We start from the raw sequence: 24,644 nt of genomic DNA on the forward strand, positions 1-24,644 counted from the left end.
GCTATAAATATAGGCAATCATCTTTTTTAAAAAGATTTTATTTATTTATTTATTTATTTATTTATTTATTTATTTAGAGCATGAGCAGGGAAAGGACAGAGAGAGAGGGAGAGACAGAATCTCAAGCCGACTCCAGGTGGAGCATGGAGCCCAACGCAGGGCTTGATCCCACAACCCTGAAATCATGACCTGAGCCAAAATCAAGAGTCAGACACTTAGCCAACTGAGCCACCCAGGCGCCCCGATATAGGCAATTATCTTAAGATATTCATCAATTTCTATTTTTTGATTGCTTTTATCAGTAATGGGTATTGATTGTCAAAGGCTTCATTGGCATCTATGGAGATAATCATATGACTTGTTTTCTTGTATTGATATGGTATATTATTTAATAGATTTCCTAATAACTAAACAAACCTTGAGCTTCTGGAGTAAATTCCACTTGCTCAAGGTTATTATTTTCTTAATGTGGTTTCATATTCTTTTTTAAAAGATTTTATTTATTCATTTGAGAGAGAGAGCACAAGTAAGGGGAGCAGCAGAGAGAGAGCAGGGAGCCTGACGTGGGGCTTGATCCCAGGACCCTGAGATCATGACCTGAGCCGAAGGCAGATGCGCAACTGGGTGAACCACCCAGGCCTCCCTCATATATATATATATTTTAAAGATTTATTCATTTTGGGGGGGGCAGAGCGAGAGGGAGAGAGAATCTTAAGCAGACTCCGAGCTTAGCCCAGAGCCCAATGTGGGGCTTGATCCCACGACCCTGAGATCATGACCTGAGCCAAAACCAAGAATCAGATGCTTAAAAGACTGCACCACCCAGCCACCCTTGTGGTTTCATATTCTTTTTGCTAATATTTAACATAGCTCATTTGAATCAATAATCATAAGTTATATGGCTTTGTAATTTTCTATTTTTGTATTCTATTGGTTTTAAATGAATGTTATCTTCATAAAAGGAATTAGGAAGTTTTTCTTCATTCTCATTGGTCTTTTTTTTTTTTTTTTTAAGATTTTATTTATTTATTTGACAGAGAGACAACCAGCGAGAGAGGGAACACAAGCAGGGGGAGTGGGAGAGGAAGAAGCAGGCTCCCATCCGAGGAGCCTGATGTGGGGCTCAATTCCAGAACGCTGGGATCACGCCCTGAGCCGAAGGCAGACGCTTAACGACTGAGCCACCTAGGCGCCCCCATTCTCATTGGTCTTAAACAACTTATAGAGTAGTACAAGTATCTGAACTTTGAAGGTATAGTTCTCCTAACTAAAACACCTGGGCTCACAATTATGGTCCAGTGATGCTCGGCGAGGGTGCCAAAACAATTTAGTAGGGGAACAAATAGTCTTTTCAACAAATGGTGCTGGGACAACTGTATATCTGTACACCAAAGAATGAAGCTGTATGTCTACCTCACACCATATTTGAAAATTACTCAAAGTGGATCAAAGAACTAAATGTAAGAGCTAAAAGCATAAAACTCTTAGGAGAAAACATAGTGGTAAATCTTCAGTGATCTTGGATTTGACAGTGGTTCTTAAATTTCACACTAAAAGCATAAGCAAATGAAGAAAAAAATAGACAAGTTGAAACTTCACCAAAATCTAATTGTTTTATACTTCAGAGGATACCATAAAGAAGTGAAAAGAGAATTGGGAGAGAATATTGGGAAAGTCTGTATCTGAAAAGGGGCTGACATCTTGAATACATAAAGAACTCTTGGAGTCCAATAATAAAATGGTAAATAACACAATTAAAACAGTCAAGGATTTGAATGGACAATTCTCCCAATAAGACAAAAATGGCCAATAAGTACATGCAAAGATACTCAATACCCACTAGTCATCAGGGAAATTAAAATGAAAACTACAATGAAATACTACTTCACATCAACCAGGATGGCTACAATAGTTTTAAAAAAACAAAACCAAACAACACTAAATATTGTAAAGGTTGAGGAGAAATTGGAACCCTCAGACATTGCAGGTGAGATTGTAAAGTGGTACAGCCACTTTGGAAAACAGGAAGTTCCTTTAAAGCTTAAACATAGTGTTACAATATGACCCAGCCGTTCCAGTCCCAGGCATGTATCTAAAAGAAATGAAAACATGTCCACATAAAAACTTGTACGACAGTATTTCATAGCATTATTCACAATGGCCAAAGACCGAAAACAACCCATATGTCCACCAACTGATAGGAATATTATTCATCAATTAAAAAGAATATTATACTAGGGCATCTGGCTGGCTCAGAAGAGCATGCAACTCTTGATCTTAGGGTCGTGAGTTTTGAGCTCCACATTGGGTGTAGAGATTACTTAAAGAAACTTAAAAAAAGAATAGAGTACTGATAAGTGCTACAATATAGATTAACCTTGAAAAGTTTATGCTATGTGAAAGAAAGCAGTCACAAAAGACCACATAATACTTTTGTTTAAACTTACATGAAATTGTCAGAATAGGCAAATCTACAGAGACAATAGATTATTAGCTGCTTAGGGTTGGGGTGGGATGGGGAGTGGGGGTGGTACAATTGTTCTAAAACTGATTGCGGTAATGGTTTCACAACTCTATGAATATAATAACCACTGAATGTACACTTTAAATGGGGGAACTGTATGTGAATTATGTCTCAGTAAAGCTGTTACCACCCCCACTCAGCCAAAAACCAATCCATGTAGGCTTGAAGCTCTTCTGTAGTGTTAAGTTCCTATATAACTTTCTATGGTGGTTTGCAATGATATTCTATTTCTACGTTTTTTTGTTTTTAGCTTGATATATATTATTATCTCATTTTTCAGGATAAAAACATTTAAGAATATGAATTTTCCTCTGATCACTGTTCAAAAAATATCCCATATTATTTATAATAGTCAAAAAAAGGGGAAGTAACCCAATGTCCATCAACGAATGAATGGATAAATTGTGATACACCCATACAGTGGAATTTCATTCAGTAAGAAAAAGAAATGAAGTACTGGTACATGCTACAACATGGGTGAACCTTGAAAACGTTATGTAAGTCAAAGCAGCCAGACACAAAGACCACATGTTGTAATATTTTGTTTACATGAAATGTGAGACTAGGTAAATTCCTAGAGACAAAAAGTAGATTAGTTGTTGCCTTGGGCTTGGGGTGAGGTGGATTTTATAGCCAAGAGGGTACTGGGTTTCCTTTTGTGATTATGAAAACGTACTAAAATGGATTGTGGTGATGGATACACAGCTCTGACTATACTAAAAGCCACTGTATGGTGCATTTTAAATGGGCTCGTTATGTGCAATGAGAATTCTATACCAAACAAGACTAAAGATCCAAAAAGAGGACTGAATGAGCGAGGAGTTCATTTTAGGGACTAGCAGGATTATCTTTATAAATATGCATGGTGCTACGTGCAGCGGAACCAACAAGGAGAAAGACCTGTAGAAAAGCACTTGCTGAGCTTCCTTGTCCCGGAACCCGGAGGCAAACCCCGCTCACCGCGTCTGTCCCTCTTCCAACTCGGTCCCCTGCGCTCCGCTCGGCTCTCCGGCCCGGTTGGTGAGGAAAGCCTGCTGCGGATGCAGGTGGAACCTCCTCCCCGGAGGTCTGGAAAAAGCGGCGGCCACCCGCAACCTGACCTAGATGCTCCTGAGCCTCCGCCCCTTACGCTGACCTCGTGGCGGAAACCGGAAGCGGAAGTGCTCGTCGGATAACAGCTCACTTCCCGCTCCGCCCTGCGTGGGAGGTAGGTTTTGCACCCCGTTGGCCTTCAGCCCGGCGCTCAGCCCCGGGGGTTTCGAACTTCCCGGGCTGGTCGGGGATCGCGGCGCCTCCTCCCCGCCGGTACACTGCGCCGGAGGAACTGCGGACGCCCCGGTCCCTCCGAGAGCCTCTGTCGGCTCCGCCCGCGCGGGTGGGGGTTGGGGCTGTGGCTCAGGGGCCCCGGTGGAGGCAGGGTCTTTTCTCAGTCCGGTGTGTGCCTCTCTTCAGAAGCTGCCGGAACAAACACTGCTCTTTCTCCAGAGGAGAAACGTGTACGCAGTGGTGGAAAACGGCCGCAGTGCCCTCTTCTCACTGACCTGGTGATTGCGGGCCGCTCTGGTGAGCATTGGACGGAAATGCTCTGGCTGTGGGCAGCCGTTATTGAAGGTTGATGAATTATTCGGGTTGTTACCTTGTTGCACATTGACCGTTAGTATTTTGCATGCGTAGTGTATCTCTTTCTACATCTCTGTCCATGTGTATAGTGAAATGTTTATGATGAGCTCTTTGAAAGTAAGGAGATTAGAATAATTTGCAGGCATGATATTCGACCTTTAGTACTTGGTTAATTGCCTCACATGTAACGACAAAGGAGTTACGTAATAACTCCTACAAATTAATACCCAAAGTGAGAAATGAGTAAGAGGTTTGGATAGGCTCTTCAATAAAAGAAAAAAATGCAAATGGACAACAAATATATGAAAAGGTGCTTTATATCATTAGCAACCGGAGGTTTGCAGATAAAAACCTCAGCGTAATACTACTGCACACACAATGTCTACAGGTAAAACTAAAAAGAGTGACGGTGCCAAGTGTGGGTTGAGATGTGCTTACACTGCTAGTGGAAACACATTTTTAAAGTGTATCAACTAACTTACACACCAGTAATACACACACATGTCCACTGTGACGTTTATGAACAGGCACACTATTTGTAACATCATTATTTGAAATATCCCTAAATTGGAAATAACCCAAAGTGAATCAAGGGACGAGTGGATGAACTGTGGCATAGATTTTTTGTGGCATACTGTTTAGCAAAACGAAGGAGCCCAGATGCAACAACTTGGATGAACGTCGCAAACATAATGCCGAATGAAAGAAGCCAGACATAAAAGAATGCGTGCTGTTTGATACTCTTTCTTTAAAACTCAAAAACAGGCAGAATATAGAGTGTTAAATGTCCGGATAGTGGTTGCAGTTGGGAAGCATGGAGTGAGTGATTTGGAAAGGAGACAGGGAATACGTCTGAGGTGCTTGATTTGGATATATTCTATTTCTCAGCCTGAATGATGGTTATATGGAGCTGTTCGTTTCTTAATACCTCATTGAAATTTTTATTCATGATTGCCTCCCTTAGTTGTATGTATGCTGTAATTTAATAAAAGAAGTTCGAGAAATGGAACTAAGCATGCTACTTCATAAGGTTGAGCAAGAAATGTAGAAGTAAAAGAAAATATACTGAAAGGATGAATAAAAATTAATGATGGAAAAAAGTAGAACTAATCAGTAATTTAAAAAGGTGAAAAGATACACGGTATATTTGTAGACTAGTCTTTGTGGTTAACTGTGAGAGAATATGGAAAGCCTTCAGTTTCAACATTAAAATAAAAATGACGACACGATTCAGATGCTGTTGCAGTAGCTAACATGAGAAATGTATTTTGAGTTTTTCTAAAATTAGATATTTCCAGTGTGGATGTCTTTGGGTCAAAATTTGAACACTACTTTTTAAGTAAGTGAGGTATCAATTACCACAGTCCTCTGAAGTGAGTATTTCCCTATTCTGTCTTTATCCTGCCTTTAGCTAGCCTTGTGTCTGCATCAGGAACGTATTTGCGTATGTGCAGTACTCCTTATACTTTAATGGGATTGATTCTTTATACCGCTCATCACCACTGATAATCAGTTATCTGTTTATTACCTGCATTGCCCGATTGAACTGTGAGATACCTAAGAACTGTTCCATCCTCATTGCTTAGTAGCTGGCCTGGCAGAAGGAAGGCCCTTACTAAGTATTTGCTGACTGAATGAAGGAATAAGAGACAGCAGGAGGCAAAGGTTTCAATCCAAGCAAGCTCCAGCAGGGGGCTCAGAGCGACTTCTCCTTTCATAAAACCTTTTGTATTTCTCATCTCCATTATGCCTAGCAGAGGATGTGGATGAATTCTGGTCATGTCAGGAATAACAGCCACCACAGGAGATAAGGCTCTTGCCATACCAGTATGTGTCTGCCTGGCTTACCTTTCCAAACGGGTGATTTGAGACAGTTATTAATACTGTGTGAACCTCCATTTTCTCAGTTATTAAATGATAGTTATTAATACCCAATCTGGAGGGTTATTAGGGCAACTAGAGGAGTTTGTATATGTAGAACTACTAAGAGTGCTCAGTAAATAGAGGTTGGTATTAATATTTGCATGGTAGGATGTTCGAGTTTTTAATGCTGTCACATGTTTCATCTACACAGAGGTGGCTAAGGAGTGATGTCTGATGATTGAGGGAAAATGTCTGTTGCTTAATGATGGATATTGTGAACCAGTTACCCAGACACTCCAGTGTTCAAAGAGAAATTGAGATCAAGCTCTTTTTTTTTTTTTAAAGATTTTATTTATTTATTTGACAGAGAGAGACAGCCAGCGAGAGAGGGAACACAAGCAGGGGGAGTGGGAGAGGAAGAAGCAGGCTCCCAGCAGAGGAGCCCGATGTGGGGCTTGATCCCAGAACACCGGGATCACGCCCTGAGCTGAAGGCAGACGCTTAACGACTGAGCCACCCAGCTGCCCCTGAGGTCAAGCTCTTAATTTAAACTCAAAAGCTTCTCTGAAGTGGTCTTCTTAGCAAGAAATGGGGAATATTCTGGAAACTCTCACTATCCTATTCACAGGATGGCAGCCCTTGATGTGAATCAGGTGTGTGGTGAGTTCTTGTTGATGCTTCTTTTCATATAGTTCCTTCACAAATGGCAGATCCAGTGCTCAGTGGCTGAGTGATCGTACAATGGGCCATATAAGAGCTACTGAAATGAGCCGAGCTTGTCTAAGTCAGGTTCCTGGGATTTGGGAGGCAAAAAGGTGTGTGTGCTTCTTGAGGGGGTAACATATTCATGAATTCTGTTGTGTCAAACAGCTCTGCCTCTCTGTACTGTAATTTGAGTAACTCTAAGATGGAATATTTAACCTGTTCCTCATGCATAGCAAGATCCAGAAAACCATTTTCTTGCTCCAGGTAACTCAGAGTACTTTGCCAGTTTATGGAATTAGTGCATTTGTGGTACGTTCCATGCATGGTGTGGAATAGCTTAGAGGCATGTGATTACTGGAATTGGATTGGCTTCAGAGTTCATGGCATTCTTCTTTCTGAGGTCATCTTTCTTGGGACCCTTTCTGTCTTCATGAGCGGAAAATTGAGGAGGCAAGGATGGTGGCTGGGTTACTGATGGATCCTTCTCAGGTAAGTGGAAAGCTGACCTTTCTTCAGAATAGGCTTATTTGTCAGGTGGCCGTATCTCCTTGTAATGTCCCCAGGCTTCTTACAGCGATTAATGACCCTGCTTAAGCAATGAGTCTCAGGTCAATTTCTTCAGGACTCATGCCATCTCAGAATATATAGGGATTACACTGGGTATGATTCTTTTATCTCAGTATTCATTAATTCTTTCTGATCCTCAGTCTTGCTTGTTGGCTTATCGTTTTGCTAAGTGTTACGATAGATACCGAGGAGTGATATGAAGGTATCTAATCTCATGGAATGTGTGTGTTACTACGGAAATAATTCATCTGTTAGTAGATTTTACAGTGTTGCACTGTGTTCAGTGCTAACTACAGCTTATAAGTAGAGGACGAATAAAGCAAGAAGAGCCCACAGTCAAGTTGTGGTAACATAAATTTAGTCACATGTCAGTGATGCTGGTAAGTCCATGTGACTGGCTGTGATCACCAGGCAGGATCTGTAGCTAGAGAAGAGGTCAGGGCCCAGGAGTATTGTAGGCTTCTGGTCTACCTTCCTCAGTCCCTCATGCATCTTCCTGAGACCCTCAGAGAAGATGATGGTTAGCTGAAGCCAGCATGTATTTGATGGTTTAGCACTTAGTGACCTTCGAGGATGTGGCTGTGAACTTTACCCAGGAGGAGTGGACTTTGTTGGATCAAACACAGAGAGATCTCTACAGAGATGTGATGTTGGAGAACTACCAGAATCTCATTATACTAGGTAAGGCTGGCATCATTTCTTCACTGAGCCCTTTATGAAATGAATGTTTCTTAAGTATCTTTGCTGTCAAATGGGAATACGGTGGTAAACAAGACAGACATAATCCCTGGCCTCAGGGGCCTTACTGTCTAGAGGATTCCCTGTGAGAATAAATGACTTTATTCCTTCTAGGGACTGAAAACCTTAGGACTTTAAATGTATGTAGATGCTGGACATGATTTTCAGGTCTTAGAGCTCTCTAGTCATTTGAGGGCACAGAAAGAATGTACTTACAGTTTTGTCCTTTTAGAATAGTTTTATTGCATCGATTTAAATTTTTGTTGATTATTTTGCTGTTTGTAAAGTGAGACTTCACCCTCTACAGAAACCCTGAAGCTAAAGTGTTGGTTCCAATCAAAGAGCCACGTTTCATGTCTTGCAAGGTCCTCTTTATATGTTTTTCCGTAAGCAGGATACGAATCATGCGGACCTGATCTCAACTCTCCAGTGGGAGGAGCAGAAGAGCTGAGGACAGGAGGGAGAGGAATTCTGCAGGGTAAGTTCATGAATATGGTTTTGGGGCGAACGATGCTAGCCTGGGAAAGGTGCAGTACGTTTGGAAATGCCACTTGGCAAACTTTCAAAGGTATATTCTGAGAAGGCTGAAGCCATTCGGTTTCTCAGTTTGCTTATTAGGAACCTTCAACTCCCTTTACCTTTAAATTTCCATTGATCTCAACCTTTTTCTATTCTCCCAGAAAGATGTGTCTGACTCAATTGAAAATTTCATTATTTTTCAGATAGCTTATTTTACAGTATATGCTGTCTTGTTTTCCTGATTCTATCAGTGTATTTTGTTTACTGTCAGCCTTAGTTTTCCAGAGTATTAAGCTTTGTTAATTGCCTACAATTTTGACACCATACCCTTATCATTGCCAAACTCCTGTGTTGTCCAACTTCCCTTTTGTCTCAACCTTTTGTCTTGTCTCATGCATATTTAGACATACGTATGTGCCATATTTTTTTTAAAGGTAGAATACACAAAAATTAGCCATTTTAGTGAATGTGATTTATTGGTATTGAGTACATTCACAGTGTTGTGCTACCATCAGCTCTTTTGAGTTCCAAAATATTTTCATCACTTGAAAAGGAAAACCTTTAACCATTAAGCAGTCAGCCTCCCCTCAGCTCTACCCCCACTCCCTGCAACCACTAATCTACTTTCAAATCTACAGGTTTGCCTATTCTGTACATATCAGATGGAATCTGTATAGATTCTATACAGATAAGAATTCTGTATAGAATTCAATTTCATGACTGTGACTTACTTAGAAATAGAATTGTGGGGGCATATGGTCATTTTATGTTTAACTTGTTAAGGATTACCAACCTGTTTTACGTAGAGGCTGTACCATATTCCATTCCCTCCAGCATATTCCATTCCCTGCACATCCTTTTCATCACTTCTCCTTTCTTCCTCCCTCGCCCCTTTCCTTTTTTTTTTTTAATAGCGACCATCCCAGCAGTAATGTAGTATCTTACTGTGGTTTTGATTTGCATGTCCCTAAAACAAATGGTGTTGGGCATCTTTTTGTATGCTTTTTGACCATTTCTATGTCTTTGGAGAAATGCCAATTCAAGTTCTTTGCCCATTTTTTTACCTTGGGTTGTTTGTTTTGTTGTTGTTGAAGCATAGGAGTTCTTTCTGTACTCTAATAGTGGACCCGTGTCACGTGGATGATTTGCAGATATTTTCTCCCATTTTGGGGGTTATCCTTTCACTTTTTTGATAGTGTTCTTTGATGTACATTTTTCATTGCGGTGGGGTCCAGTTTATCTTTGTTCTCTTTGGTGCTTTTGATGTCATATCTAAGAAAGAAAGATTGGACACCGTCAAATCCAAGGTTCTGAAGATTTACCCCCTTGTTTTCTTCTAAGACATTTATGGGTTTAGCCTTTACATTAGGTTTTTGATCTGTTTTGAGTGAATTTGTGTATATGGTGTGAAGTAGGGGTCCAGTTTGATTCCTTTGCATAGAAATATCCAGTTATCCTAGGACTGTGTTGAAGAGACCATTCTTTCCCCATTGAATGGTCATGGCGCAATTGTTGAGAATATATTGCTTCTAGATGTGTGGGTTTTTTTCTGGATTCTCTCTTCTATTCGTGTATATGTCTGTCCTTTGGCCTGTACCACACATTTCTGATATTGTACTTTATGGCTCCAGAATTTTGTAAAAAAAAGATTCTATTTATTTACTTGACAGAGACAGCAAAAGCAGGGAGCCTGATGTGGGGGCTTGATCCCAGGACCCTGGGACCATGACCTGAGCTGAAGGCAGACACTTAACTGACTGAGCCATCCAGGTGCCCCTTGGCTCCAGAATTTTATTTGGTTCTGTTTTGTAATTTCTGTCTCTTATTTCACAATCTCTTAAGTGAGACATAATTCTTCTAATTTCCTTTAGTTCTCTGTCCATGGTTTCCGTTAGCTTTTTGGGTATGTTGAAACAGATTGTCTTAAACTTATTAGTAAGTCTGATGCCTTGGCTTTCAGGAACAATTTGTATTAATTTTTTTATTGTTCCTTTGCATACCTCATATGTGTTAGTTGGAAATGTAAATTTTAGGCATCATAATGTGGCGATTTGAGAATCTGATTCACCCCCTCCCTGGGTTTGTTATTGCTGCTTGTTGTGTATTGTTGGTGTTTGTTTAGTGGCATTTATAAATTGTTTTTGTATATTCTGCTTTCTTTTTAGTGCAGTCCCTGAAATCTTTCTGTTAGTTCAGTGGTCACCTTAGAGTGACAGAAATTCCTTAAATACCTGGAGCCAAGAAAAGAAAACCAAAAATATTCTTTTGGTTTTCGTTGATTGGCTATGTGTTGGGCCCCTGTCAGTGTTTAGCTAGGCCATCTACAGCTCTTCCGTAGCCTTCCGTTCCTGGCTGAAGGTCAGCCAGAGGTGAAAGCTTTGGGTCCTCTCCAGCCTTTCTGAGCATGCATCCAGCCCTGGGTGTGCTTGTGGACTTCTTAATTCCCTGGTAAACACTCGAGCTTTTATTTATGTACATATCGACATTCCCAGTCTGTTCCTTCTAAGGCTTTTCAGGCTGTCTTTTGTTTGTTGCCAGTGCTTTCCCTTTCCTTGGACTGCTGTAGACGATACTTTGCCTTTAGACACTTTCATCAGTCGTTGTCTGAGATGCCGCCTTGCTCCTGGGAACTCTCTGGAGTTGGGTGAGATAACGGCACAGCGTTGCAGCAGTGATACTCGAGGAAGCTGCCAGACCGATGGAAACACACAGTGGCAGTTCTTTAACGGAGTCCACAGTGCTCCTCTCAGCGCTTGTAACTTGCTCGGGGATGCATCCTGCTGTGTGCGTGGCTGCAGCTGATCTGCAGAGTGGGGATGGCAGGTGTGTAATTAAAATGCCTCGGCGCACTCTTGGTGAACTATAGCTGCTGCTTCCTTCGAAGTGTTCCGTTGGCGGTTGTTAAGTTTTTGGCTAGATTCCAAAGTTCTGTAATAGTTGATTTGGATAGTTTTTGTAAGCTCGTTAGTTTTCCGGTGGGAAGGAGTCCTGGCGTTCCCTACTTCACTGTAGTTTGTGGTGTCGTTCTCTATGCTGTATGCTTTTACACCACTTTATCCCAGGATTTTTCCCCAAAACTAAATTTGTCTACCTTTTTTCAGAATTGGATTTGCAGCTCAAAACCAAAGGTTCCACACCCCTTCAAGATATTTCTTTGGAAAAAACATCAAATGGAATACAGTTGGTAAGCTCTCCAAAAGTAATTCCTTTCTTCCACACCTGGACCAGAAGTACAAAATCTATGCGAATGATATGAAGTAAATGTCATTTACCCAAAGAAAGCAGAATCTGTGAAGAGATTCTTTGAATATCAAGAATTTGAGGAGCACTCTAAACCTACTTCAAACCCGTTTCTCCTCAGAGGCCTACATAATATAACTCAGATGTCCAGTGCTTGATGTACTGGGATTTAGTCGGAATAATTTAGGTTTGAAATGATTTAGTATGAATAATTACCAGGAGATACTCTGTGAAAGTAGAGTATAATTCAGGGTCCTAGCTTCAGAGTCTGTTTATTCAACTTAAAATAACTCAAAAACAGGGCAGGAACTCCATACACTGAAATGGAAAAAACACTTCAATTATGATGATGTTTCCAATGCATTAAAGTTGTGATGAGGGAGAAATTCTTATAGTGAGGGTGCAGAAGTCTTTACTTATTATTTAAACCTTAATTAACGGGAGAGAAGCAACGCTGGAGCAAAACAGTATGGCTCTAAGTTGTGTGGAAGAGCGTTTAGTGGGTACTCATTTATGACTCACAGTAGACAGAAAACTTCTAAGGGTAATCAGAATGGAAAAGCCTTTAAAAAGAACTTCATTTGTACTTTGCTCAAGGAAATCCCTGTTCAGGAGAAAACTTCTGAGAATGTTCAACATGATAAAGCCTTTGGTCAGCTTTCAGATCTTACTGGGCACAAGAAAACTCAGACACGAGGGAAAGCGTGTGAATGCAAAGACTGTCAGAGAACTTTTGTTAATCAGTCATCCCTTAAGGTACACGTGAGACCCCACACTGGAGAAAAATCATATGCATGTAAAGAATGTGGGAAAGCCTTCACTCATGCCTCATACCTTACCGATCATAGAAGAATTCACAGTGGACAAAAGCCCTATATATGCGTGGAATGTGGGAAAGCCTTTACTCGATCCACAGGACTTATTTTACACATGAGAATTCATACTGGAGAAAAACCATATGAATGTAAGGAATGTGGAAAAGCTTTTATTCACTCTTCATACCTTACAAAACATGTGAGAATTCACAGTGGAGAAAAGCCGTATTTATGTAAGGAGTGTGGGAAAACTTTCACTCGTTCCTCTGGACTTGTCTTACACGTGCGAACACACACTGGAGAGAAACCCTATGTGTGTAAGGAATGTGGGAAAGCCTTTAATAATTCTTCAATGCTGAATCAGCATGTAAGGACACACACTGGAGAGAAGCCATACGAATGCAAGCAATGTGGGAAAGCTTTCACTCAGTCTTCAGGCCTTACCACACATTTAAGAACTCACACTGGGGAGAAGGCCTATGCGTGTAAAGAATGTGGGAAAGCTTTTGCTCGTTCTACAAATCTTAGTATGCACATGCGAACGCATACTGGAGAAAAGCCGTACAAATGTAAAGAATGTGGGAAAGCCTTTAGGTACTCCACGTGCCTTAATATTCACATGCGAACTCACACTGGAGAGAAACCATATGAATGTAAGGAATGTGGGAAAGCCTTCACTCAATCTTCGGCACTTGCTAAACATTTAAGAACTAAGGCATGTGAAAAAACCTGTAAATGTTCTTCAGGCCTTAGTAGTCACATCTAAACTCATCTGGATAAAGTACCTTATGAAAGTAAATAATGTGTGGGAAAGCTTTACTCATTTTTCATCCTTACATGATAGGAACTTCCTGGGGCAGAATTCCCATTCATATAATGTCTGTGGGAGAGCAGTAATTGTCCATACTTTACAGAATGTGTAAGAACTCACATTTGAGAGAACCTTCCAGTTATAAGGTATGTGGAAGAGCCTTTTTGTTGTTGCTCTTACATGAATTTTACACATCTAACATTCCTGTAAAAGTCAGGGGCGCCTGGCTGGCTCAGTTGGTAGAGCAGGCAACTCTTGATCTCAGGGTTGTGAGTCTGAGCCCCACGTTGGGCATAGAGATTACTTATAAGTAAGAAATTGCTATAAAAGTGATGTGAAGGTCAGAATGAGATACAGCCTTAAAATATGACCACATGCTGTGACAGAACATGAAAACTCACACGAGGGATAAATCACCTGTATGTAGGGGATGCAGTAAAATCTTAATGCCCAGGCCTTAATATCCACATGAGACTTCGTACTGGTATAAAACCCCACAAATGTAAAGGACCCAGGAAGACCTACAGTTGTTTTTTTTTTTTTTTTTTTTTTTTGTATCTTTTAAGAACTCAACATTTTAAAAAAACAGTGGAGAGATTTCTAGGCATGTAAGAAACATGGGAAAGCTTCAGGAAAGCTTTTAGAAATTCTTGATTGCTTCGTATGCAAGGAGACTCAGGAATATGAGAAATGTTGAAAATTTTTAGGTGTTAATGAGTAAGTCACAACACAGTGAAGAGAAACCCTATGATGGTAAAGTCTGTGGGAAAACTTGGCCCTGTGTGTTAACATTCTTTGGTAATCTCACAAAGGGAGAAAATGCTATGAATGTTAGAAATCATGAGAATGACTTCGCGCGTGTGTGTGTGCGTGTGTGTGTTTATTTTTTGGCTTTTGACCTTTAGTAAAAATAATCCACACTGGAGAGACAGTGGTTGTAGGAACATGGGAAATGGTGTATCCATCTTACCCGTCTTACTCTACAGCTTCATCTGCTTCATGCTGGAAAGAAGCTGAATGAATATAAAAACATGGGGATGATTTTTGGTAAATACACATCCCTTAAGGGACTCACAAAATACTCACTGGAGGAATGAAGTGTGAATGAGAGGAACTGGGGGAAGCTTTCAGGTACTGCTCTTCACCGACAGTACGCAAGAGAACTCTTGCTGGAGGTCGTAGGAAATAAATGACATAAATGCAGTCGCCTTCCTGTGTGTCTTGTTCTCGAGGAAAGCACCTGGCACTGTGGTTTGCTGTGGTGGTTTTGTATTACAAAGTTTGAGTTGCTTTTAAAGATACTCTAAGTAAAATTTCTGCAGTATTATACTCATTTCATGTAATGGTGTTTTCATTATGGTTCAGATCTAAAGACTTCCCCATATATATATGTCTTCATTGAATTATATGAGATATTTGGAACTTTATTTGGCAATGTAAGAGCATTTTTAAAAAGATTTTAATTATTTGACAGGGCACAGGCAGGGGAAGCAGCAGGGAGAGGGAGAGGGAGAAGCAGGCTCCCCGTGGAGCAGGGAGCCCGATGTGGGGTTCGATCCCAGGACCCTGGGATCATGACCTGAGCTGAAGGCAGACACTTAGCCAACTGAGCCACCCAGGTGCCCCTGTAAGAGCATTTAAAAAAAAAAACAAACTTATTTTGAGAGAGTGTGTGTGTGTGAGCTGGGGGAGGGATGGAGGGAGAGAATCTTTCAAGCAGACTCCAGTGCAGAGCTTGATCTCACGACCCATGAGATCATGACCTGAGCTGAAACCAAGAGTTGGACACTGGACTGACTGAGCCACCCAGGTGCCTTGCAGTGTAAGAGCATTTTATTATGTTTTTAGGTACTGCTTTCTAGTGTATTTGCAAGTGGGTTATAAAATGGGGCTCTTGATATTTGATGATAGGAAAATTCTGGCTCTGTAGGGCAAGTAGTATTTAGTCATCTCAATATGCCTTGTCCTTTACACATAGAATCCAGATTATCTCCAGGCACATAATTTAAAAAAAAAATCGTTCCTACTTCTCAGGTCTCCTTGGGTTCGTGGGAAGGTCATATTTCACAGCCCTGGCTAACAAGAAGTAGGCAGAAGTCGTCAGTGTGGATTCTGGGAAAGCTGTCAAAAGGGACAGTCTCCAACGGCTTTTTCTCTTCAAGGATTGCTCTTACACATCGTGTGCTATGAGGACAAAAACTACAGGCAAATAGGTTATGGCTGAAAAACAGATGCTTTCCGCTCATAGTGCACCACACGGCTTCTGTGTAGACTTTCTGGGACACAAGAACAAGCTTATTAGGCTGAGCACTTCTATTTCAGAATCATCAGTGTATAGGTGGCACTTAAAACCACTCAATTAGATAATTTCGCCTGAGGATCGGCAAGCCCTGGGACTCAACTTTGGCAGTTGGGAGTCATGAGAGGAAATAACGAACGAACGGAGAATAGTGGCCCATGAAATAGGAATAGAATTACACTGGTGTCCATGAATCCAAGGCCAGGAGCAGTGACCGATCAACTATACCAAATGCTGATTTGGGTGAGTTGAATGAGGATGGGATTTAACCGTAAAAGTCACTGGGGACCTTTTTCAAAAGTTGGCTTTATAGAACAGGGTGTGCCAAGGTCTTGGAATAGATTTCTGAGGAATTGTCCATCCTAGTCTACCCTAGCTGTTCTATCCTAAATAAAGACAGCTGCTTCTCTTTGCCCTCACAATCTGTACCTGAAGATTCCAGCTTCACGTTGTTACTAGTTTACTCTTGCTGCTGTAACAAACCACCGGACAGGGTCGTAAGACAGCTAACATTTTACTACCTTGCAGTTTTGGAGTTCAGAACTCTGAAAAGAGTTTCAGTGAACTAAAATCAAGATGTTACTAGGACTGTAGGACTCCCTGGGAGGCTCTAGGGATGAATCCGCTTCCTTTTTCCAGCTTCTAGGATGCCCTTCTGCTTTCCTTTTCTCCTGGATCTTTTTTCCTTCTCGAAGGCCAGCAATGTCAGTCCATCTCACACTACTGTCTCTCTGACTCTTCTGCTTTACCACCTCCTTTTTCTTTTCTTTTCTTTTTTTTTAAAGCTTTTATTTATTTATTTGAGAGCGAGCACAGAGGGAGAGGGAGAGGGAGAAGCAGACTCCCCACTGAGCAGAGAGCCCAACACAGGGCTCCATCCCAGGACCCTGAGATCATGACCTGAGCTGAACGCAGATGTTTAACGGGCTGAGCCACCGAGGCGCCCTCCTCCTCCTCCTTTTTTTTTAAAAGTAAACTCTACTCCCCAACGTGGGGCTCAAACTCAAGACCCTAAGATCAAGAGTTGCATGCTCTCCTGACTGAGCCAGCCAGGCACCCCACCTCTGTTACATTATTTTAATGCTGTTCGGTGATTTTTTTTTTTCCATTCTTAAAAATGTATTTGAGAGAGACAGAGCTTGAGTGGGGGAGAGGGAGAGGGACAAGCAGACTCCTTGCTGAGTGCAGAGCCCAACACAGGGCTTGGTCCCAGGACCTGAGATCATGATCTGAGCAGAAGTCAGATGCTTAACTGACTGAGCCACCCAGGTGTCCCTTTATTCCTCCCATTCTTAAATTTTATAATTCTAGCATACATACAGAAAATAGTGTGAAAATGCGTAAGTGCTGCTAAGAAACTACAAAATAGTGTGTCCATAGGTATCCACCTTCCAGATAAAGAAATGGAAGTTTACCTTACCCATGTGAATCTCTTCCATCTCGAATCACCTTCCATCCAAGAGGAAACCATTGTGTGTGGATGTTGGCTTAACCATTGTATTAATCATGCTTTTAATTTTTTATGTATTATATAGCTTTAACATCTTTAGGGTCTTGCTGCCTGGAGAGACTGCCCCTCCCAGGACTAGCTTTTTTTTTTTTTTTAAACCTAAATTGTTTAATAGGTAAGGATTTTACAGACATTACTTACATTAGCGGTAACAGTGGAGCTGGAGAATATTGTGTCCTCTCCGTTCTGCCTGGTGAGAACCACTAATAATGTGGCGGAACTTGTGACTCTTTCCAAGACCACGGCTCTTGCAGCCTGCCGATGTCAGCTCTCCCACCTCCCTGTGCTTGTGGACCGGTTTAGTGATCCACTGGGTGTCAGATTTCTTCTGATCGCTTTATGGAATGGATCAATGAGGATAACCTCAAAGAATTTGTATGTGGAATCTTCACCATCCCAGTAAAATTCAAGACTCTCAGAGCCCCAGTGGTGTCCAGCTTGCTTCTCTGCAACAGACTGAAGGTATTGGGCAAAGTTTGCTGGCTAACACCATGACGGACAGGCTCGCCATAGGTTGCCCCTTTAGGAACTGGGTATTTGTGGTCACTACATCACACACGAATCCAATATATGTCATAAACTTGCTTGGCCTTGTACCCTAGTCTGCTCACTTTATCAGGCTGGGTTGGGCGGAGGGCCCTGTGAGGTGCAGAGACTGGCGGTACTGCCAGCAGTGCCCCCTGAGAAGAAAGTGCATTAGGTTGGACTGCTTCCTCCTCCATAGCTCCTAGATGTACTTGTAAGTGCCCCTCTTGGCTTGCCTTTCAGCCGATGGCTGCCTCCAAAGGACTAGCTAATTTTTTTTTTTTAGGATTTTATTTATTTATTTGACAGCACACAGAGGGGGAGCGGCAGGGAGAGGGAGAAGCAGGCTCCCCCAGGGAGCCCAATGTGGGCTTGATCCCAGGACCCTGGCATCATGACCTGAGCTGAAGGCAGCCACTTAATCCACTGAGCCACCCAGGTGCCCCTGGACTAGCTAATTCTTAAAGATAGTAAATAACTTCTTTGGAAGCTCACCTTTCATATGCAAACCAACCACTCCAGAGCCCTATTCCAACCACCTCCTTTATCTTAACTCTCACACAATAATCCAGTATTTCTCCTGCCCTAAATCAACCTAGGGCTAGGTAATGGACAACTGCTGTGATCCAGAGCCCACGGGAATTATTCAAGCTCCACAATATTTAGCTATTCCCAGTTCTGCCTTGCCTTTCCTGAAAAAACCCCAACACAGCTCTGACCTATGCTTTCCCCTCACTCCTGTTTTCTGCCTCCTGACTGACCTGGTGCTTCCCTGTTGATCCTGCATTACCTGGTGTGCCCCGTTCTCTTGGAACTGTAGGTAATCAACCTCAAATGGCATTAACCTGTCTGTGTTATCCAGTCACCTTTCTAATTTAGGACCCCAGCACAAATCAGTTGGCACAGGGTGACTCTCTTTGGGGGTGGGGGGCATGCCTCTGGACAGCTCTGGGCTTGCTCACTGTCTGTACCACACAGCAAGCCCTGCCTGAGAGTACTGCCGGCTCCTGGTGCACCTGCACTTTGACCAGTGTTGCCTTGTGCAGTGTCTGCACGTTCTTCTGGGCTTTTCCAATCTAAACTGGTAAGAGATGGACCCCAGATTCTAGCTTTGTATAGTTACTATGATTGGGTGTATGAGAGGTCCCCAGTCGACATTTTATTAAGGAAGTGTTCTACTGGATGGGAAGTCAGGGACGCATCCAGGGATAACTGGCATTTACTAAAAGAGGCACAGTGGAAGCTTCCTGGAAAGCGGGAAGCACAGAATGGTTATCCTCAAGACTGCTGTGAGGGTGCTAAGACTGGTCCACTGGCCTGCCAACACCGTAGAGCACCACCAAGAGCCACCATGGACGGCTCAGGAGCCAAGCTTTTAGTCCCAGGTGCTGTTCCTTCTTTGTGAGAAATCTACTTTGATGGACAAATGAGTCTGGGGTGAGTATGTGTTCCACTGACAGGCCAGTTCCAATGCCATTAAAAACTGTCATTGAATGTTCCTTGGAAAATTGTGACCCTTGGGAAAAACTCATCCATTTGATTTGAAATTTGGACAGGCCCCTCTCAGTCATCAGTTGGGGGGGGGGTCCATCCTATGGGTAATCCTGGCTTCCAGAAATTTAAATGCTGCTTTAAAGGCAAATCCCTTTGTTGATGCTTGCTTTGCTGCTTTGTTCTCTGACCTAGTGGGATGAAGAAGATCCCATCCATGGAGACTGGTGGCCCCATGTCTAATGAAAAGGGAAAGAAGGAAGGAACATTTTGTTTTTGCTTCCCTAACACCTTTGAGGAGGTTTCTCAGCTCCTATGAGGTTGTCAGTCTTGGGTGACACTTGGGCACTCGTGAGTGCTGGTGCCTATCAGCCTGCTAAAAGCATCCTCCTGAAAATCAAATTATCACAAAAACAGGATGCTGCCACTGTTTTTCTCTTGGATTTAAACCTCAGCCCCTCTAACGTTGATAGGGATCCCCTAGAAAGAGAAGGTGATGCTCACAGGAGGGGCCACTTGGGACCACCAGGAGCTTATCAGGTAAATGATTTTTTTTTTTTTTTAAGGGAAACATAATCGAGGTCAGACAGGAGACTAATAAATAAATAAATAAATAAATAAATAAATAAAATAAGGGCTGTGGCTTTTTTGGGAAGCACTCAGAGATAAATAAATAAATAAATAAATAAATAAATAAATAAATAAAAATAAGGGCTGTGGCTTTTTTGGGAAGCACTCCCTCCCCAAAAAGAGAACTTTAAATTTTATGTACCCAGCAAATGTCAGTTATAGAAACCATAGTGCTGCTCTTACATTACTTACTGATTTAAAAACAAGAAATCCCTAGATGCAGGGAGAGAAAATGAAAGGTAGCTAAATTAAAAAAAAAGTATACATAATATTTTAATATAGAACTGAAATTATATAATAAAGATCCATAATTAGATCCAAACTAGAATTCCAAAATTTGTATGTTAAAATTTCATATCCCAAAAACTTACATAACTAAACTTGTAATAATCATATGTATAAAGCTATGTGATAACATTTATATGCTCAAAAATTATGGAAGAAAAAAAGGGACAGTGATTGGCTTTTGTGCGTTTGTGTCTTCAACGTAACTTCTGCGTTAACGTTTGCTAAAATGCACTAATTGAAAAAGCTTCATAGGCTTAATCAATACTGTGTCTCAAATATAGTTACACCTGGGGATCACACCAAATTTAAACATGATATCCTCTATAATCTTTAAAAAGTAATTAAAAATAGGGGTGCCTGGGTGGCTTAGTTGGTTGAGCATATGACACTTGATCTCAGGGTCGTGAGTTCAAGCCCTGCATTGGGTTCCATGCTGGGCATGGCGCCTACTTTGAAAAAAAAAGTAATTAAAAATAAAATAGAGGATAAAGATGTGTGCCTTACTTAAACTGTAGCCTTACCTAAATTTCCCATAGTCCTGGGGCACCTGGGTGGCTCAGTCAGTTAAGCGTCTGCCTTCAACTCAGGTCATGATCCCGGGGTCCTAGGATTGAGCCCCGCATTGGGCTCCATGCTCGGTGGGGAGCCTGCTTCTCTCCCTCCCTCTGCTGCTCCCCCTGCTTGTGCTCGCTCGCTGTCAAATAAGTAAAATCTGTAAAAAAAAAAAAAAAAAAAAAAAAAAAATTCCCATAGTCCTAGTACCTATTGCCCTAAAATATATCATGTTGGGTATGACAACAATAAATAATAAATGATGGTAAGTAATTGGCACTTACAAGTTTTCTTGATAAAATAGGACCCTATGAATCCCTCATTAAAATAATATGGCCCAATGTAAGTTAAAACAGGGTCACCAAGGATTAAAACTTATTATATAAACCCCATTACTAAAGAGGTGATCGTCTCCACTGCTTCAAAGCTAAATAACCCAGTTTTGCCTTTTTTCTGAGAGAGAGAGAGAGTCCAAGTGTGCTCCCGAACAGGGGGAGGAGCAGTGGGAAAGGGAGAGAGAATCTTAAGCAGGTTTTATGCCCAGTGTGGAGCAGATGCGGGGCTCAATCTCATGACCCCAAGATCATGACCTGAGCCCAAAGCAAGAGTTGGATTCTTAACCAACTGAACCACTCAGGTGCCCCCAATTTTGCCTTTTCTTAAGGCTGAAAATAAGTACATAAATGGATAAATAAATCCATCCATCCATCTATCCCTTGGCTACCTGGGGAACCCCTTGGGATTAACTGAGTAAACAGCAATGGGGGTTCATGGACTATATGAACTGCTCTGCCAACCACCCAATGTGATGGAGCACAGTGCAATGTTATTGCTTTCCATCTCTCTCTCTTTTTTTTTTAAAGATTTTATTTATTTATTTGACAGAGATAGAGACAGCTAGCGAGAGAGGGAACACAAGCAGGGGAATTGGGACAGGAAGAAGCAGGCTCCCAGCAGAGGAGCCCGATGTGGGGCTCGATCCCAGAATGCCGGGATCACGCCCTGAGCCGAAGGCAGACGCTTAATGACTGCGCCACCCAGACGCCCCTGCTTTCCATCTCTCTTTTTTTTTTTAAAGATTTTATTTATTTGACAGAGATAGAGACAGCCAGCGAGAGAGGGAACACAAGCAGGGGGAGTGGGAGAGGAAGAAGCAGGCTCATAGCGGAGGAGCCTGATGTGGGGCTCGATTCCGTAACGCCGGGATCACGCCCTGAGCCGAAGGCAGACGCTTAACCGCTGTGCCACCCAGGCGCCCCATCTGCTTTCCATCTCTTAACCAGAATGTTGCTAATAAAAAATAGGACCCCAGGAAACACTACACTTGGCCAAATTTCAGGCAAGCAGTCATTTTGGCTCTGGATGCCCTGGCCAATGAATTGCCCTATTCATGTTTATTATGAACCACTGGGCCATCATCTAAAAATTATCCCCTTCAGGGCCAACAACTCTGAGAATCTCTTGCCTCACAGATACCCAAATTATATATCTCTGATATATACAGAGACCATAATGCAAGGTCTTGTCAGGATACTCCTTAGTCCCTTTGAAGTTATTGATATCACTAATAGTAACCAAGGCACACATTTCATTTCTCAAAATACCTAATTCTAGGCTCTTGGAAAAGGCGTTCATTGAAACTTTTATGTCCCTGATGGATCCCAGACAGCCAGTTTAATTGGGAGAGCAATGAACTGGTCCTTGAATTGTGCAGTTCCTATTTTTCTTTTTATACTCAGTACGTTGTGGGAGATCCATTTAGACACACACACACACACACACACACACACACACACACACATCTATATAAAACACACACACACACACACATATATATATATAACACATATATATAACATATATATTACATATATAAAAAAATATATTTTTTAAGATTTTATTTGACAGCCAGTGAGAGGGAATGCAAGCAGGGGGAGTGGGAGAGGAAGAAGCAGGCTCCCAGTGGAGTTGGAGCAGGGAGCCCGATGCGGGGCTTGATCCCAGGATCCTGGGATCACGCCCTGAGCGGAAGGCAGACACTTAACGACTGAGCCACCCAGGCGCCCCCCATTTATATTTTTGTATCTTTTTTTTTTTTTTTTAAATTTTTGGTTCTCCAAAAATACTTGGTCTACTTTTGATTAGACATTTGCTGAAACTAAATCATTTTTAGAATTGCACTTTTTGCATTTTTTTGTATTGCACTTTCCAATCCAAGACCAAGGTCATCCTCCCTGTTTAAGTCTTCTTCAAAGAGGTCCAATTTTTTATAATTTTCATCCCACAAAAGCTCTGCATGATATTAGATTCACTCTTAAAGCACTTAAAATTTTCTTACCACAATTTTATTACACATGTATCTCATACATTTTAATTTAAATTTCCTGATTGTCAGTATACAAAATGCAGGTGGTCCTTATATATCGAAATTAGCAGCTTTGCTAAATTTTATTTACAATTCTTGTGTTTGTGTTTTCTTCTGGGTTTCCCACATAGGCAATCATATCATTTAAAATAACGACAGTTTTATTTTTCCATTTCAATCCTTAGAACATTTGTATCTTTTTATTGCTTTACTGACTAAATAAAATCACCAGTAAAATAGTGACTAACAGTAATAAAATAAGTATACCTCTTGTTAATATCAATGGGCTACACATTCCATCTTTACCATTTACTTTATTGGTGTTGTAAATTTGATAAGGTTAAGGTTTTTTTCCTACCTTTCATAGTTTAGGGAGGCTTTCTCATGAATGACCACTGAGTTTGTTATGTGCTTTCCTCTGATTGCTTTGAAATGGTGAAATTTGTTCCATTATCTAATTCAGGTCCTTAAAACTGAATATTTGAATGACTGAATGAATAAAAGGACGCTTTTAAAAAATAAATGTGAATTAATTGAATTTCCAAAGTTATAGCAACCTTGTAATTCTAGGAAAACACAACTTGGACCTAAAGAATTACCTTTTTAAATTATTTGAATGTATTTTATATACTGGTATTTTAGATATATTTTTTAAGTATGTTTGATTAATATTAGCCTGTAATGTTCTTTTCTTACTCTATTTTCACCTGTTTTCTCATGTGAAGATAGGAGTATTTCCCGTCTTTTAAAAAAATGTTTAAGTAGTCTCTGTACCCAACGTGGGGCTCAAACTATGACCCCGAGATCAAGAGTCACATGCTCTTCTGACTGAGCCAGCCAGGTGCCCCCCCCTTTTGATAAACTTTAAAAGTATTTCCTATGATAAGAATGGTTTTTTATATGAGGAAAAATTCACTGGTTACATTATCTGCATCGGGATTAGTTGTCACTAGTTACTGCATTTTGTTTTCCTTTTTTGGAATGATTTTAAAGCAAGTATCAAATAGTTCTTAGTTTTTTAGGACGGCTGAGGTGTCCAGTTTCACCTTAAGTCAGTTTGGGCAAGTTGTGTTTTCCAGGCATTTTTCTATTTCAAATTTAGAGTAAAAATTCATAATATTTTCTTATAGTTTATTATTCGTGGGTTTTGTAAATACTGCCATCTGTTTCCACATGCTGTCTAGTCCACCCATTAGAGACCTTAGCGCCTTAGTCACGATATTTCTATTCCAGTTTGATCATTCCAACATTCCTGCCATCTCTGAACCTAGTTTTGATGTTTGTACCATCTCTTCAAAATGTAGTTTTCCCTTTTAGTGTGTTTTATATAATTACATTATAATTAACGAGGCAAATAAAACTGCTGTAAATAAGTAAGTCTAAAGCTATGTGATGATGGTAAGGGAAGCACTGTATACGCCCTACGAGCAGATCTCATTCTTTCAGTGACCCTTTACCTCTGAATTGTGAATTTCTCAGGTGCTCCTCGGTTTTTCTCGCTCTTTGGTGGGACAGGATTGCTGGAGTCGGCTGGAGGTGTTTTCCTCCTCCTGTTCCCATGTGGAGGCTATCTGGGGTGGAG

At 41.2% G+C, this 24,644-nt stretch overlaps 1 protein-coding gene, 1 long non-coding RNA gene and 1 pseudogene across 11 annotated transcripts; 1 reads left to right on the forward strand and 2 right to left on the reverse strand.

The window, feature by feature from the left end:
- Window positions 1-995: 995 nt before the first annotated feature.
- LOC148108990 (uncharacterized) lies at window positions 996-3,654 on the reverse strand. Its single transcript, XR_015726719.1, has 2 exons — window positions 3,485-3,654; window positions 996-2,092 (listed from the first exon to the last, which is right to left on the reverse strand). It is a non-coding gene; the product is annotated as an uncharacterized LOC148108990 (long non-coding RNA).
- A 42-nt stretch (window positions 3,655-3,696) lies between these two features.
- Window positions 3,697-13,956, forward strand: LOC123777536 (uncharacterized). 10 transcript variants are annotated; one of them, XM_087867302.1, is made up of 7 exons: window positions 3,697-3,731; window positions 3,977-4,087; window positions 6,375-7,201; window positions 7,834-7,960; window positions 8,409-8,495; window positions 11,638-11,720; window positions 12,374-13,956. In XM_087867302.1, the coding sequence occupies exons 3-7, from the start codon at window positions 7,169-7,171 to the stop codon at window positions 13,355-13,357; spliced, it is 1,314 nt and encodes a 437-aa protein (XP_087723428.1). In that variant the 5' UTR covers window positions 3,697-3,731; window positions 3,977-4,087; window positions 6,375-7,168; the 3' UTR covers window positions 13,358-13,956. The 10 variants fall into 10 exon arrangements, 9 of the variants coding, with proteins under 9 accessions (XP_087723428.1, XP_087723433.1, XP_087723426.1 ...); XM_087867307.1 differs by having other exon boundaries at window positions 7,113-7,201; XM_087867300.1 differs by having other exon boundaries at window positions 3,713-3,731; window positions 4,012-4,135; window positions 7,113-7,201.
- Window positions 13,957-16,764: 2,808 nt separating this feature from the next.
- On the reverse strand, window positions 16,765-18,523 carry LOC123777642 (large ribosomal subunit protein eL15 pseudogene; annotated as a pseudogene).
- Between the last annotated feature and the right edge of the window lie 6,121 nt (window positions 18,524-24,644).

The sequence above is a fragment of the Ursus americanus genome, chromosome 14, assembly GCF_024610735.1.
Source record: "Ursus americanus isolate L20-20 chromosome 14, mUrsAme1.1.p, whole genome shotgun sequence".
Classification (NCBI taxonomy): Eukaryota; Metazoa; Chordata; class Mammalia; order Carnivora; family Ursidae; genus Ursus; species Ursus americanus.

Excerpts from the sequence above, each read along its gene's own strand:
- LOC123777536 (XM_087867308.1), top strand. The coding sequence starts at position 4,105 with ATGCTCTGGCTGTGGGCAGCCGTTATTGAAG. Across the intron at positions 4,136-7,112 it reads GTGGGCAGCCGTTATTGAAG|GTCATCTTTCTTGGGACCCT; the intron begins GTTGATGAATTA and ends CTTCTTTCTGAG. Across the intron at positions 8,496-11,637 it reads AGGGAGAGGAATTCTGCAGG|AATTGGATTTGCAGCTCAAA; the intron begins GTAAGTTCATGA and ends ACCTTTTTTCAG.